Source organism: Manacus candei, unplaced genomic scaffold (genome assembly GCF_025592945.1).
Source record: "Manacus candei isolate 608988 ecotype Guabito, Panama unplaced genomic scaffold, ASM2559294v1 h1tg000050l, whole genome shotgun sequence".
Classification (NCBI taxonomy): Eukaryota; Metazoa; Chordata; class Aves; order Passeriformes; family Pipridae; genus Manacus; species Manacus candei.
The window spans coordinates 22,614,623-22,628,972 of NW_026138098.1; the positions used below are offsets into that span (position 1 = coordinate 22,614,623).

Here is a 14,350-nt window from a genome sequence, read left to right on the forward strand (position 1 = left end):
TTTCTTTTTTTTTTTTCTTTTTAACCAGTAGAGAGCAATGTTTTAAGGTGGAGAGTGAAGGATAGAGTATGCAATCAATCATAGGTATAAACCTAGGAGGGCTTTGCAAAATGGAAAGATCAGGCAAAATCTACTTTTATTAATAACATGCATTATGGTGTCTCATAATCTTGTGTCCTTAGTTTATAAATGTGGTTCATCTATAAGAGATACAGGCAACTCAACTGAGATTTTGTCCTGTCTCTTTCAGCAATACTCTCTTACAGGTCTTTGGGAGCAGATGCTCTGGTTCCTTTCTTCTCTTCATTCAGTTTAATGTCCAAGTCCCGGAGCTGGCTGAGGAACCCTGAATTTGGGCAGATGTCTCTGTGAGCACCCACTGTCTTCAGAGCATCCACGAGTGTCATGTTTTCGTGGATCATTAAAAAGGCAAGCACTAAAGTCGCTGAGCGGCTCACTCCCATGGCACAATGAACAAACACCTTACCTGCAGAAAAAAAGAGGTACAGCAAAGTGAGTGTGCTTTAGCATTTCTAAAGTGAAAAAGACACAGGGAGGAGAAAAAATACTAGAAACAAGTTGGGAAAAACAATGGGGACAATTAGTGAATCCTCATGTTTTCAGAAAGATTATACTAGACCTCTCAGGCAAGGTGGTGTTTCATACTGATCTCCTGGATCTAATTTAGGCCTCAGATTAAAATAGTTGAAATTTTCTGTGGCAGGAGAAGCTTTCTGTGACTAAACTTGTTAGTATAGTTTTCTGTGGAAAAAAATAAGCTTTGGCAGAAAAATTTGGCCCAGCCCTGACTGTGATCACTGGCAAGTTCCATAAACTCTGTGGGATAGTCTGCCTGTAAAAATGGAGTCGTAATTTACTGTATCTCAGCAGCCCAGTGTGAGCTATAACTGGGGATTTAATAAAGCACTCCAGTGAAAGCAGCAGATCCTACAGCCAGTCAGAGTCAGAGCAAACTCTGGAACAAATGGAAATTATGATAACTAGGCCATAATCCAAACTCTGCTGACAAAAATTCAGCAGGTTGTGGGTCAGGCTTGTAGTTTTTGACTTAGTTCATTAACTTCTGCTGCTTCTCTAGCTTAATAGACAGGCTGAATAAAGCTCCAATTCTGCGAAGTACTTAAGCATGTGAAGCATTCGAGCCAGCACTGAAGTGACACTGCTCCCAGCTGAGTGCATCGGGACCAGGAGCAGCACACAGAGCAGGATTGTCCGTCTAGAGCCCATGCCAGTGTGCAAGGGGTGGGAGGTGTGTGTGGAAGCCCACAGATCATGCCAATTCCTACAGCATGGGCCCAGGGGGGAGTATCTGCAGTGCCATAACCTCCACACTCTGGTATTAGAGCTTGCCCTTCCTACTGCCACGCTGGGCTGCAGGCAGCAAGTCTTCCCCAGCTCCTGGGAACCTGGCCATGGCCACCTTCCCTGCAGCACATGGCATAGGCACCCTTCTTCATCCTCTCCTCAGTGGTTCTGCATATGCCACCTCGAACCTTATGCTGATTCTGAGCTCTGTTGGTGCCTGTTACTGCAAGGGGAAGTCATTTGGCTTGTGTTGAAACTTCCTCCCAAAGCTTATCTTTGCTTCCCTCTTACCTCCTGAAGAGTTTAAGGCCTGGCCTATGAAATTGGCAGCATCATAGAAGAAGATACTTAAATCGAAGGAAGGATCATCAAATGCTTCTACTCCATAGTACTCTATTTGCAGATCTTCATAATATTTGGCTCCTGTGTTGATGCTATATGGTCCATCTGCTGCATTAAGGATATGAGTAATGTTGAGGCTTTGAAGAGTAGTTTTGCTCCTGGCAGCCCACCTGTTGAAAGACATGAAGGGCACATTGGCAACGCTCCCAACATTCTGCTAAAATAGCATGGTTTAAAGTTAGTGCCTGCTCCTACTAAGAAAGGATGCAGGAACTGCATCTTGCCTACAGAGGAGAAAATTTTGAGAAGCACATAGTACTTTGTGCAGGAAAAATGTGATATGGGGGTGTGGAGAGCAGCAGGAGCACAGACTTGCCAGTGGGATACTGTCAGTTAAGCAAATGCCTCCTAGCGGTTAATCCCTGGGAACATGGCTTACTCTATAAAGTGGTCAAGATTTTCCTTTAAATATTTGTTTAGCAAGTTTTAGAGCTAATCTCTCATTGATAGGTTGCCTGGGTCTCAAGGGTAAGAACTCATACAAATGAAGCAACACCATGTTCCTGATTTGGACATGAAGCGGATGCATTGTATTCACCAGCTAGGTTTTCCCCCCTTCCCACAATAAAGGGGGACTAAATGCATTCTACAAAACTCTGAACCTTAACTGATATATTCAGGAGGAGATGGAGCTGGGAAAAACAAGCCGATGACCTATGTAATCTGCTGTAATCCAATTGGAAGGAAATAGCAATAAATATTACTGGTCACAAGAATAAGGTGTTTGCACAAAAATACCCGATTGATATTTTCAGTTTTGCCATCTTTGAAAGAAACTTCTGATTTCAAATGTCAAAATCCCTATTGTATAATTCATTTAGGTCCTCTTCTTTCTGGCTCTTGATCCTGCCACCCCTATTTGAGTGTGAGGGCTACTATGCTCTTGTCTGCTGCCTTAGAGCACAGTTTTCAGGACAAATAGTGCATCTCAGAATTGACACCAATTTGGTATAAGTTCTTTGAGGACTTTTGTCTAGAATACAAATAATTCTTACCCTGCCAAATCCACGGTGGCTCACAGAATATAAAAAACACAAGTCAGACACAGTAAGTCACCATTTTGCATGCCATGTTTTTCTTGACATCCAGACTCCTTATGTCATCAGCTTTGGAGGCCTGTATTGTAAAAACATTCCTGTAGACCCAAAAGCTGCTCCTCAGTGTACCACACCCACTCCTCCTCCTCCTCCCAGGGACTGATAACAGCTTAACAATAGGACCATATGTTCTTACGCATCTCCCAGGTAGATATTTGGCCAGACTTGGTCCACATGATTATCAGACCCTCCTCTGAACCACAGAAGCCGCTGGAGGTCTGAGAGTGCTGGTGTTTCATAGGAATCATTGCTAGTCAGAGATGAAGAGTCTTTGGTGTGAGGCATCTTGCTGCTCTTTTGCATGCACTCAGGCTGTATCAGAGACAGCTTTTCTGAAATGAATTAAGAGGAAATTTTCATACAGATATAACATTCCCTAGAAAGTAGTCCTGTTCATTACCCTCCAAATAGCATTACATTATTATAACTAGTGTGTGCAGCAGGGCCTGCAGGTGTTGCTAAAAACATCCAGAGAGCAGGAGTGACTCTGTGGTAGGACTCTATGGGCATGTAAATCCTCCCCTGAGAAAGCAGCATAAGACAATGTGATTTAATTTCTTGTCAAGTACTGATGTTGGAAAAGAACATCCTGCGCCACCCGAATGCAGCACTGGCTGAACCTTGTAGGTGCAGGTGTTATTTCAGTTACTGATGAGGGTATACAGAAAACCATCAGCTCTTTTTGTTGAAGAGTTACCAAGTGTTTGTGCACACTTGATTCTAATTAATTAAAACTGGAAGTTTTTCAAAGAATACATCATTGGGCTAACTTATACTTAAAATGCTTTTAGGGCCAAGGTGGAAGTCTTAGGATGTGTGTGTGAGCGACATTTGTATAATGCATGTGTATACACATATGAAATATATGTGCACACAATTTTCTTTCATTTGTAGGGATGTATTTAAACACACATATACACGAACATATATACGTATGAACGGATTTTCACATGCGTATATAAACATAGATATGTCTGTATGTACAGAAATAGAAATTGAGAGAATTTGAACTAGTTTTTTCTCTCTCTCAGTCGAATACCCCTGAACACTTAGCTATACTGGTATTCTTGTGCCTGTCTCTCTCTGTCTCTCCTCTGGGAGCTGTTCCACTTTGTATAAATAATGTGATAGGTACTTGCCTCCAGAGAGAGGCCATTTCTCTCATCTGAGGGGTGAGGTACTTACCTGGGATGTGAGAAAAGAGAGCACCTGAATTTTTTGAAATTATAGAGCTGAAATTCTGGTGTTGTTGTCCTGTTGAGAATCCCATCTAGGGCTCCCTTCCCTAGATCTGTGAGGGATCTGAGAGATCACAGACCTATGATGCCTCACAGATCACACCATGGAATTTGGGCATACCTTTTGCAATGCTGTTTGCTGGTTTAGACCCAGGAAGCTCAGGATAGCCGGTTTGGCTGAAAGCAGAGCTCAGTCAAGAGCAAGAGTGTGAAGATAACCAAGCAGTCCTTTCTTGAGTCTTTAGGAGCATTTCTTCTGCCAGGATCTCATTATCCTGAATTGCTCTTCTTGCCCCCAGAAAATATTGATGAGCTTTGTTTGGCTGCCTGTTGGTATTAGATCAACGTGAAAGCCACACTAGAACTCTTCCCAAAGTAGAGTAGATGGTGTTTATTCTCATGTGGTGTCAGCTTTGCCTAAATCTAGAGTTTGGGTTTGTTTTCTTAGCAATTCTAGAAAACAAGTGCAGATGGGACCTTCAGAAATCGTCTAGTCTGTCCCCTGCCCCCACAGCAGCAGCCAGATGGATGTTGCTTCTAAAACAACAACAACTTTGTCCAACATCCAGGTATGTTATTTTCAATGACGTAGGGTGATTTGGGGAATAAGCAGAAAACAAAGGAGAATATCTTTTTGCTTCTGGATAAAGAAGTAGAGATGATGTGAAGCACATTATGGAACACATTACATATATTTCTGTGACCTCAGCCTAAATTTTCTTCCCTTGCCCCTTTCTCCCTCCTCCTCCCCACCAATGTTAAGCACAGTGATAGCTTTTTGTATGTTCCAGTAAAAAAGAAGTCTCCCTAGGGTAACTACTTAATAAGTAAAATATGAAAAGCACAGTAAAAATTATGGGAGAGATAGGAAAAAAAGTGACGGGTTTTACTTTTAATGATGGAGGAAAAGAACTGCAGGGAAGTAGAGAGGAATACAGAGATAAAAGCCTACGAATTTTTCAGGGCAGAAAATGTAACACCAAGAGCTTTGGTAAAGGAAAATGTTGTGCAATCCTTGCACAGACTAACATAAAGAATAGCACAGAAACAGATATTGTGCATTGCCCTACAAGTTTTACTGCCTTGTGAAAGTCATGCACTGTGCTCAAGAGCTACTGCCAGCATCTTCATGATGACCTGTTTGTACTTTCATTGACACAGAACGTTAAGCTGAAGCAGTAAAAGAAATCAAGAAAAAGATAATACAGCTTCTACATCAGGAGATTCATAAGATCACAGGCTAATTTTCAAGGAGTGTGGCTGACTGAGTCACTGCAGATGCTTAAGGGCTGAAGTTGTGGAGGTAAGCAGATAGATACCAAACTTTCAGTTCTCCTAGCCCCTGCTGCCTTAAACTTCTGTTGTAGCCTGTCACCTAGTTACAGTAATGGAGATGATGAGCAGAGAGAATTAGATTGTGAGGCCTCTTGTCCAAGACCTGACTTTGAAGAAATTCTCCAAGAATTGAGTTATTTTGGTGCCAGTGACACTTCGGAGGTGACTCCAGCCTTTGCAGCCAGGGAGGTGCTTTGCAACAGAGCTCCCTTTCATATAGCAATCTGCTTTTCAAAAAGCACATCAACATCATTTTATTCACATGACTAACGCCAAACAAGTGAGCTCCTCGTGTCAACACGACCATAGCTCCTCCCAAGAATGCTCCCTCCTGCGCTGCACTGGCCTTGAAATTGAATTGCTCTACAGGGCCTTCGGGGTAAGCTTGGAAATAGCTATAGCAGATGATTGGACTAATGAGGAAAGCAATATGAATTTTTTAATTGAAGGCCAGGGACTTTGCTGAGGGTTTCCTCCCTCCCCCTACTTTAAGATACTGCAGAGCTAGCAAAAGTGCTGCCACTGATTACATTTCTCTAAGCTTCTCCCTCTGGGTGGCTCCCAGAAGCTGTTCCAGTTGGAAACAGCCAGTGACTGCAGGAGGGCAGGAGTCCCTGTACCTGGGGAAAAAAATTTTCTATCTTACAAGGTCACTAACGTTTTCTCCAGAGATCTAGACCATGCAAGTAGGATAGGATTACTTTTCTTTTAAATTGCAGCCTGGAAGCACATAAAGACCATCTCATTAGATTCTTTCTTTCTCTCTTTTTTTTTTTCTGGTTAAAAAAATAAAAAAAACAGAAACAAAAAAAAGTCCTTCTACCTATGGGAGACTTTTGAGGCTGGATAGGATTTTTAAGGGCAATACAGAGAATCCAAGGCAGCACAAGCTTTAAAACTTTCTTGTCATTACGCAACGGTTCCCAAACACCTGGAGCACTGGGATGCACCCCACATGGCCAGGGCCTGCTTGGTTCCATGTCTGAGCTGGGGAGCCTGGATTTCCCCAGTGGTCCAAGAGCTGCCCTTGAGGCCCAGGCTGAAGGTGGTCGTGGGGTGGCATTGCCTGGCTGCAGGCAGCACCCAGGAAGGGCTGTGGGTGACTCCAGGCTGTTTGAATGCAGCTGGGTGCAGCTCCTGAGGGACCCAGTCAGGCCAGGACTTGTCCACAACAACCTAGTTAGTATCTCCCCAGTATTGTTTAGCCACTTAAGTACTACAGTCTGCTAAGCTTTTTGTTTGGTTTTGTTTGTTTGTTTGTTTGCTTGCTTGTTTGGTTTTTTTTTTCTTTCCTTCTCTATGGTGGAAACAATTGCCATTTTCTATTGAAGATTTTTCTGGCAAAGGAAGGAAAAAAACCCCACACAAACCCCCACTGACTGGAATTGGCTAAAGCATTTAACAGATTTGTGTTGCATTTGCAGATTCCAGTGAAAGAAAATTCAGCAAAGTTCAGGAGAAAGAAGCAATATTGTAGATTTGAAATAGTTAATTTTGTTATTTTCAAAAAAATTACCATTTTCATTTTTCTATTCAGAGTTACTTTGTTTTGGAATTTGTTTTGCTGCATTGCATAAAATCTTTTAAAAAATTAAAACAAGATGAAACGGCTTGTTCCTGGTTGAGAAATAAACTAAAATTGAACACAGATTGAGTGGCCACCTATTTGCTTAGCCCTAATTTTCACTTTGTAACAGGGGAAAGCCTCCTGCCATTTTGTCATGGTTGTTACCTTGTCTCTTCGAGAGTGAACTGAGCTGTAGAGAGATGAAACGAATGTCTGGAGTCCCAGGAGGAGTATGGCAGGGCATTAGTTGGACCACAAGCATCCCTCTTTCCCTTTTGCTAGCACCTCCCTAACTGGCACAGCTCTGCCTGTGGTTATGTTCATAGCCTGGATGGGGACAGGTGTCTTTCAATAACAAGGCCTTACATGAGATTATTAAGAGCCTAAGGCACAGCAGGGCCTGTGGTTACTACAATAGCATGAACACTACCTAACAATAGCATGATACAGAAAGCTCCTGCAACCAAATATTCTAAATTCCCTAAATCAAAAACCTGACAAACTAAATGGTTCAAAATTCCAAAGCATGAGGTCAGAATACAATTCACGTGAAAGGAAAAAAAAAGACAGCCTCTTGATGCATTTGAAATTGCTGTCTAGTATGTTTTTTCTTCTCTCTTCTCTCAGCAAGCATCTCTGCACTCATCTTTTACACTCCTTGCTCTTTTCTCTCAGGTAGCGCTTTACACTACGGCTCTTTGTCCTCCTGATGGAAAAATCCAGATGGAAAGAAGTGTAGTTCACAAGGAAATGATCATGTAAGTGGAATTAATCTTTCAGATACTGTAATGTGAAATATGATCTTCCTTTTTGTTAAGAAGACCCAGTCTGTGTCTCTACACTTTGGTCAGAATCCGATGCTAAGAGAACCCAGAAGTCTCTTGAGGTAGAGCTGAAAGCTTCTTTGCAGAAACAGGCACATTTAAAAGCAATAGCAAAGTTAAACCAGCCAGATGGGAACCTAGCAGGCAACCGAGAGGGGAACTCTCTGTTTTCCTTGCAAGCCTACAGGGGCTTGTTTGCAGGAATTAGAATCTCTCACCAGCAGTTCACTGCAGCTCTAATACCAAGTGGTATTGAAAATGAGAAGCAGGTTATGGCTGATGGTTTAAATGAGGCACCTATGGGAATTTAGAAATGAGATCCTGGACTTGTCTCAGGGTAGGCCGTGCACATGGCAGAGCAATATTGCTTTCTTGGCTGACTGCGTCATATATTATGGCCTTTTATTTTGCCCACAGTCAAACAGCAGGGAATAGTAGAAAGTTCATTGCTCCAGCTCACTGTTTAAACTCTGATCTGCCTCACCGGAGGCAGTGCCCCCAAATAATGGAAAGCAGAATCAGTCCCTCAGCCTCATTGTGGGTACATGTTCAATGCAGCACTGAATTAATGCCACTGCCATTATTTCAGAGTGAAGAGAAAAGCAGAATGTACAATTAAACCTCTGTTTGGTTCGGTTTTTAAGGGAATTTACTACCTGGGAAAGATGCCAGATCAAGGGCTCTGGAAAACACAGCCCTCTCTTTAACAGCAGTGTTGGGAAAGATCAGGAGCAGCCCTGCAAGCCTCCTCCATGGCTGCCCTCTTGGCTCAGCCCAGCCCAGCTCAGCTTGCAGATGCCCCTTGCCCTACACTTGCAACTGTGTTTTACAGGGTGAGAGAAAATCCAAGTCTTCACACCTCTTCACTGCTTGGTCTCCCTCCTGACATCCCCGTTCACATCCAGCCTTGTACTTTTATGATGGGGCCCTCTCAGCTTCTCCAAATGGAGCCAGAAGGTACCAACTTCTGCTCACAAGGAGCCTGAGCTGGGCTGGAAAGCTAAAGGCTCCTTCCTCTATGAGCCCTCCTGTTCTTGCACAGAGCTGCCCATGGGGCTGGAGGGGCTCTTATGGGGCAGCAGCAGGCTGTTCCTGCTGCACAGGACCTGCATCCACCTGGGGATGGCAGGAACATAAAAGGCCATCTCAGTGGTGGGAGCAGTCAGAGGGCAGGGCAGGTGAGGGTAAACAGCCTCAGGCAGGGTTGGGATAGCCCGGAGAGTTCCTGGTGGGGAGGAAGGTCCCAGGTGAAGTGGGAAGACAAGGGGGTGCATGGCCAGGCACAGGCAGAGTTGTGAGGTCACATAGGTAGACATGAAGCCTGAGCATCTCAGCTCTCACTCTCACACAGCCCCATCCAGCAGCCCCATCCCAGGTCACACAGCCACTATTGTCCTTAGACGAGGCAAGCATCCGGGAGGGAAAGAGCTTGCTGAGCTCAGGCTCAGTGAGGGGAACTTCACCTGTGCCCTGCTGGATTTTGGGGAGAGGGTGTTACTGCTTTCTCATAGAAGTGCTCCTGGAGAACATTTCCTTTCCTTTGTAATATAGTGGATCTGCACATATTTTCCCAAGACTGCCATTCCAAGGGGGGAGAACCTCCATGCTGCCTCCAGCCCCCTGTGCCTCCTCCCCCAACCCTCCTGTTTGAGAGCCACACAGCCTAGGAAGGGGCACTTGCCCACGCATGGGGCTGTAGGAAAGGATCCTTTAAAAATGGAGGCACTGGTTGGAAAAATGGGGAGTCCTGCTTGCAGTGACAGGTCATGGCTGTGGCATGACGACAGCTTTTACATCTGCAGCTTTCAGATTCAAAGGAGATAAAAAAAAGAATTATTACCTTAGCAGCTGGCATCTCTGAGCTATTCAATGCACCATCCCCAGCAAGACAGCGCTGCCCTCCACAGGCTCCTACCACAATTTCCGACTGTCTGTGGATATTTGTCAAGCCTAGGGTGATGCTTTCCCCTTTATTTCTCCTCTGGAGCACTCCTGTCCAGGGTACCACAGCTAGGAATTAAAGCCCTCCAAAATTACTGATTTTCTTGACACGTCTCAACTACAGTCATGCTTCTCCCTGAATTAAAACACTGTAGTTTTAAGTCCTGTTGCCAGCAGCCATAACTGTGCTGTATGCTGTAATCAGGGGAGCACACAGTCACCATGCAGCTAACTGCTTCTAATAGTAGAAACTTCACTCTAATCTTATATAACGGCAGTAATGGAGCAGAGAGGCTGTGGCTTGTGAGGAGCTTAGACAGAAAGCTTTCTTGGGCAGCTCGTGCCCTGAGGGCAGAGAAGCTGCAGCTGCAGTGAGAGCAAGAAAAACAAAGTGACCTTGATATTGATAACAGTTCAGTGAGTGCTGTCACAGCCAGTGCTGTGCCAAGATTTCAGTGGTGTCACAGGCTGTCGATAGATGTAAGTTATGGGCAGTTCTGATACAAATGGTGTCAAAGAGACCACACTCAGAGAGGGGGGGAAAAATAATGTCTTGCAAGCTTCAGGGAAGACAAACAAGGATGTTAATATACTGCTATTAGAAGGGGCTCCAAAGCACTTGCACTTCTGCAGGCAGTATGGATTTGTGTGACTGTGGATTAAAGAAGTTTTTTCCTTCTCCTTGATTTACTCCTCAAATGATTTTTATCTGACTGCTCCTGTCAATACAAAATTGACAATGCTGTCAAGCTTGCAAGATTTCAGAATATTTGAAGGCATGAGAAAGGGGTTTTGATATTCCTGGGTCGTTTGGCAGGGGTAGCTTTGAGCTGTCTGTCTCTCTGCACTTTAAACAAAAGCAGTGAAGTGCTCTCCTTGCTTTGCCTTGCTTGAAAGGGTACATACAAAAAAGGCACCTTTTTCTAAGGTTGACAAAGCTGTACAAAATTTTTGCTGTGGAATCAAGAGCAAAAAAGACTTCAGAACTCTCCAGTGGAAGATCTATTTTGGCACTTGAATTTTTTGGGCACATCATAAAGCTTTCCAGGGACATTCTCTGCTTTGTTGGGGCAGAGTGGAATGAGGTTTTGAGATTTTTTTTTGATTGCTGATTTTGAAATGATTGTTTATTTTTTGATTAAGTCATCTTTTAAGAAGTGTGATTGTATGTCACAAAGGAATTGACCACTGATGAGGTACACAAGAGCAACTAAAAGGAGATATTAAGATCTAGAACTGGGATTTACTTTCTCTTGCCAGCTTTTGATTATGTGCCTGATGAATATTTGCTCCTAATTTCTTATCTTGAATTTGAAGAAATGAAACTGTGAGTGGTTTGCCTGTTGTGCTTCCCTGGAATTGGGGTGCGAGGTAAATCAGAGTGAAGCAGGGAGCTGCCTTGTCAGGGGGGTGGGTAAAGCAGGGTGTGCAGCCACCTCTCTGGGCTGTGGTAGATGAGAGGTCAAGGGCAGTGGGAACATGCTGCTGCTCTATGGGTCCCAGTCCCAGGGTCACTAGGAGAGCTTGTCCTGCCATTTGCTGGCTGGTGGGAAGAAGTTTCTCTGCCAGGCCCTGCTGCGACATCTCTGTGGGAAGCAGGCAGGGCAGGGCTGCCCCACTCCCCAGACACCGTGCTGATGTTATGTGAGTCTTGCAGTTGTTCAGGCAGGGCAGGAGCAAGGATTGTTACATGCCAGCAAGTTTTTGGAGGGTCTTTTCACCTTTATCTTGCCAGGTGTTATGCTGTTGTTTTTCTGATGCTGTTTCATACTGAGGCTTGGTGTGGACTATAGATCGAAGCCAAAGTTGGTTCGTTGGTTGATGGAGGGGGGGAAAGAGCCTCCAGCAAAGCAGCAGCCTCATGGCTCCCAGGAGGGATAGTTGAGCACAGGTGGCAGGGTGTAAGGCAGCCTTGCTGGAGGTTGTGCCTGCTGCAGGCAGATTATAACAGACAGTTTGGGAACACGCTGTAAATGTAACAGTCCATTTTCCCTAAGCAAACCTCAGTGCTTCCAGCACAGCCCTGGGAAGGCTGTCCTCTGCTTGGGAAAGTTGCTGTGAGCAGGAATACATTAAGGACTTGGAGATTCTCAGGTACAGTGGTAATGGGAGCCACCCATGAGCTATAAATAGCACTAACATCGTTTCTCTCAATGCCTGGCATCCCAAGCAGTCATTTTTGCTGGTGCTAGTGAAAATGAAAAAAGCTTTGAAGAGCTTTTATTTATGTTCTCTTTGCAGGCTGGAATTTTGTGAATATTTTTCCTACTGGCTCTGAATTTTTCATTTATTTTAAGGGAAAATGTTGGCATTTTTTCCTTTTGGATTTTTTCCTTTTTTTAATTATCATATATAATTTTCATATTTTTAGCTCGACTATGTGGGAAAAGCTATTGTGGTGGGAGAGTGGGGATCAAAAATATTCATTTCCAAATAACCTTTATATAATTGCAGAAAAGGGGGGGAAAAAACCAGGAACCGAAATTTAATCTTATATAAATCTTATATGCATTTTTAACAAAATAATGAAAATGTTTTTGTTTAGAATTAAGCAAAGAATGCAGGGTGCTTTGGCAGGTTTTGTGGTGTTTACACTGAGAGATCAGACAGAAATATTTGTTGTAGTAAAAGGAAAAGTTTTACATGCCTGTCAGACAAGATCTTCCTACGGTTTGATAGGAAACAAAGATGGTTTTGTGAAGGAGCTATGAAGGCCTGAGAGCAAAACCGGCAAAAAGGACCCTCTTCAAAATATTTAGTATACACTTGATGAAGTCTTGTCATAAAATGATAAGGCCTCATCTGTTATGCAACTCTCCTTTGCTATTACAGACATTCTGGAAACATGAGGTCTACAAAACAGACATTTTGTGCTGAGATAACCAAAGAACCACTGCTACAAGATCAACTGGTAGAGCTGGAAGAATTAGTCAACCTTTTAAATATGCAAGAAGGGCTATATTTTTTTCCAATTATGCCAACTAATCTAATTATACACTGCTTTTGCTAACAACCCTTGCCTTAGACCAGCAGGCAATGCTGCTGTTAGTGAAACACTGTGATTTTTCCTATTGCCACAAGATGGCAGGAGAAAGCAATCTTGAATGATTTAAAAATACGCAGCAATGGGCATCTCATGACGGAATCCGCTCCTGACCGGCATTTAAAGGGAACACTTACTAATATACAAGAAATGGCACAGATTGGATTGAAGAAAAACGTGAAATGTACGGAATTAATTAGATTGATAATGACCTGGATGTATACATCAAAAGATCTACACCTTATCCTTTCCCATGCAGGTTTTCTGCATAAAAGAAGCCTGTGACAGTACTCATTTTTTTCCTGTACACCATATAGTTTGGCCTGGTTTTGCTCCACTGGCAAAATCTGTTGTACAAACCAGTCCAAGACATAATGCACTCGCCCAAAATAAAGAGCAGGGTGATTCTTTTAGTCTTTTATTCTGTCTTTTTCCAAATATATTTCTCTTCCCATTCCCAGTTTCTTGAGTCATAGCAAGAAAAGAGCCAAGCTAAAGGAAAGATCCACTGCTCTGGTGTTTGGGAATAGAGGGATGTATGAGGGACAGAGGCTGTGCAGGAGAACACACCTGGTGCTGACAGGCTGTTGCACTGAGTGCTGCACTGGCAGTGGGGTCACCTCAGAGTCTCTCCTGCCTGTTCTCTAGTGACCCTTCACTCACATGAGTGTCACAGATGAGACACTTCCACTGCCAGGACTGAACCTCTCAGGAGCCAATGGGGCTTTGGAAGAGGGCTGGGATGGAGGAGTCTGCTGTTCATGCTCTCTCCCTGGCTGCTTCAAATACTTTTCTTAACAGTAAATAAACCCTCTACAAGAATGGAAATTGGTTTGGACAGTACAACCAGACTGCCTGGAGGCTTTGAGGCATTCCTGCTCCAGAGTCAGTGCAGTGGTTCCTGTGACTCCTTCACCTTCCCCTTCCTCACAAAGAGGCATTTGCAGTTTGTCCGATGAGGGGATGAACCTCACGGCCACAACAGCTGTGCTGCACCGTGGTAGCAGCCTCTCCAGAGCTTCCTCCAGCACCAGCCTGCTCCCCACCCAGCCAGCCTGCTCCTCACCCATGCACCCTTTCTCCTCAGCCAGCCTTCCCCTCTCCTTTTCTTTCTTTCCCCACAGCCCAAGCTAACCTCCCTGGAGCTGATGGAGGCCAGGTGCTTGTTGGGGCAACTAGGGAGTTTTGTACTAGGACCAGCCCTGCCATCCAGTCAGTAGTAATTAAAAGCATCAAGAGGTTTAGGAAGTAGCCAATCTATTGAAAGCCAAAAGCTGGAAGATAAGCAGCTGTCCTGTTTCTTGCTGTCTTTCCTAGGCTCTACTCTGGGCTGATGGAGACAATAACTATCCAGATCTTCAGGTCTAACCTGCCTTGGTGCCTTTTCCACCTGTCTTATGAATGCAGTCTGCACAGTACCCATTACTAAATACTGCATTCTATAACATGGGCACCAAACATACAGAATCTGTCCCCCAGGCTGGGAATACACTTGTCACTGTGAATCAATTGCCATTTCACAGTGGCACCATGGAGGAGGATGACAAGGAATCAAGAGTAAAGGAGCAAAAGAAAAA

At 44.0% G+C, this 14,350-nt stretch overlaps 1 protein-coding gene and 1 long non-coding RNA gene across 5 annotated transcripts in view; one reads left to right on the top strand and one right to left on the bottom strand.

Annotated features, from left to right (window-relative positions):
- Positions 1 to 14,350, bottom strand: part of LOC127477089 (dual specificity protein phosphatase 13-like) — a 27,530-nt gene continuing 13,180 nt past the window's right edge. For all 4 annotated transcript variants that reach the window (XM_051800979.1, XM_051800982.1, XM_051800980.1 and 1 more), the window contains exons 3-5: positions 2,962 to 3,157; positions 1,618 to 1,838; positions 1 to 487 (exon numbers count right to left, since the gene is read on the bottom strand). In XM_051800979.1, the coding sequence (XP_051656939.1) occupies positions 261 to 487; positions 1,618 to 1,838; positions 2,962 to 3,157 (644 nt within the window). In that variant the 3' untranslated portion in view covers positions 1 to 260. The remainder of the gene's footprint in view (positions 488 to 1,617; positions 1,839 to 2,961; positions 3,158 to 14,350) is intronic.
- LOC127477119 (uncharacterized) overlaps positions 4,513 to 14,350 on the top strand; it is a 25,253-nt gene continuing 15,415 nt past the window's right edge. Inside the window, exons 1-3 of the long non-coding RNA XR_007906850.1 lie at positions 4,513 to 4,632; positions 5,225 to 5,366; positions 7,641 to 7,723. This is a non-coding gene — a long non-coding RNA (uncharacterized LOC127477119). The remainder of the gene's footprint in view (positions 4,633 to 5,224; positions 5,367 to 7,640; positions 7,724 to 14,350) is intronic.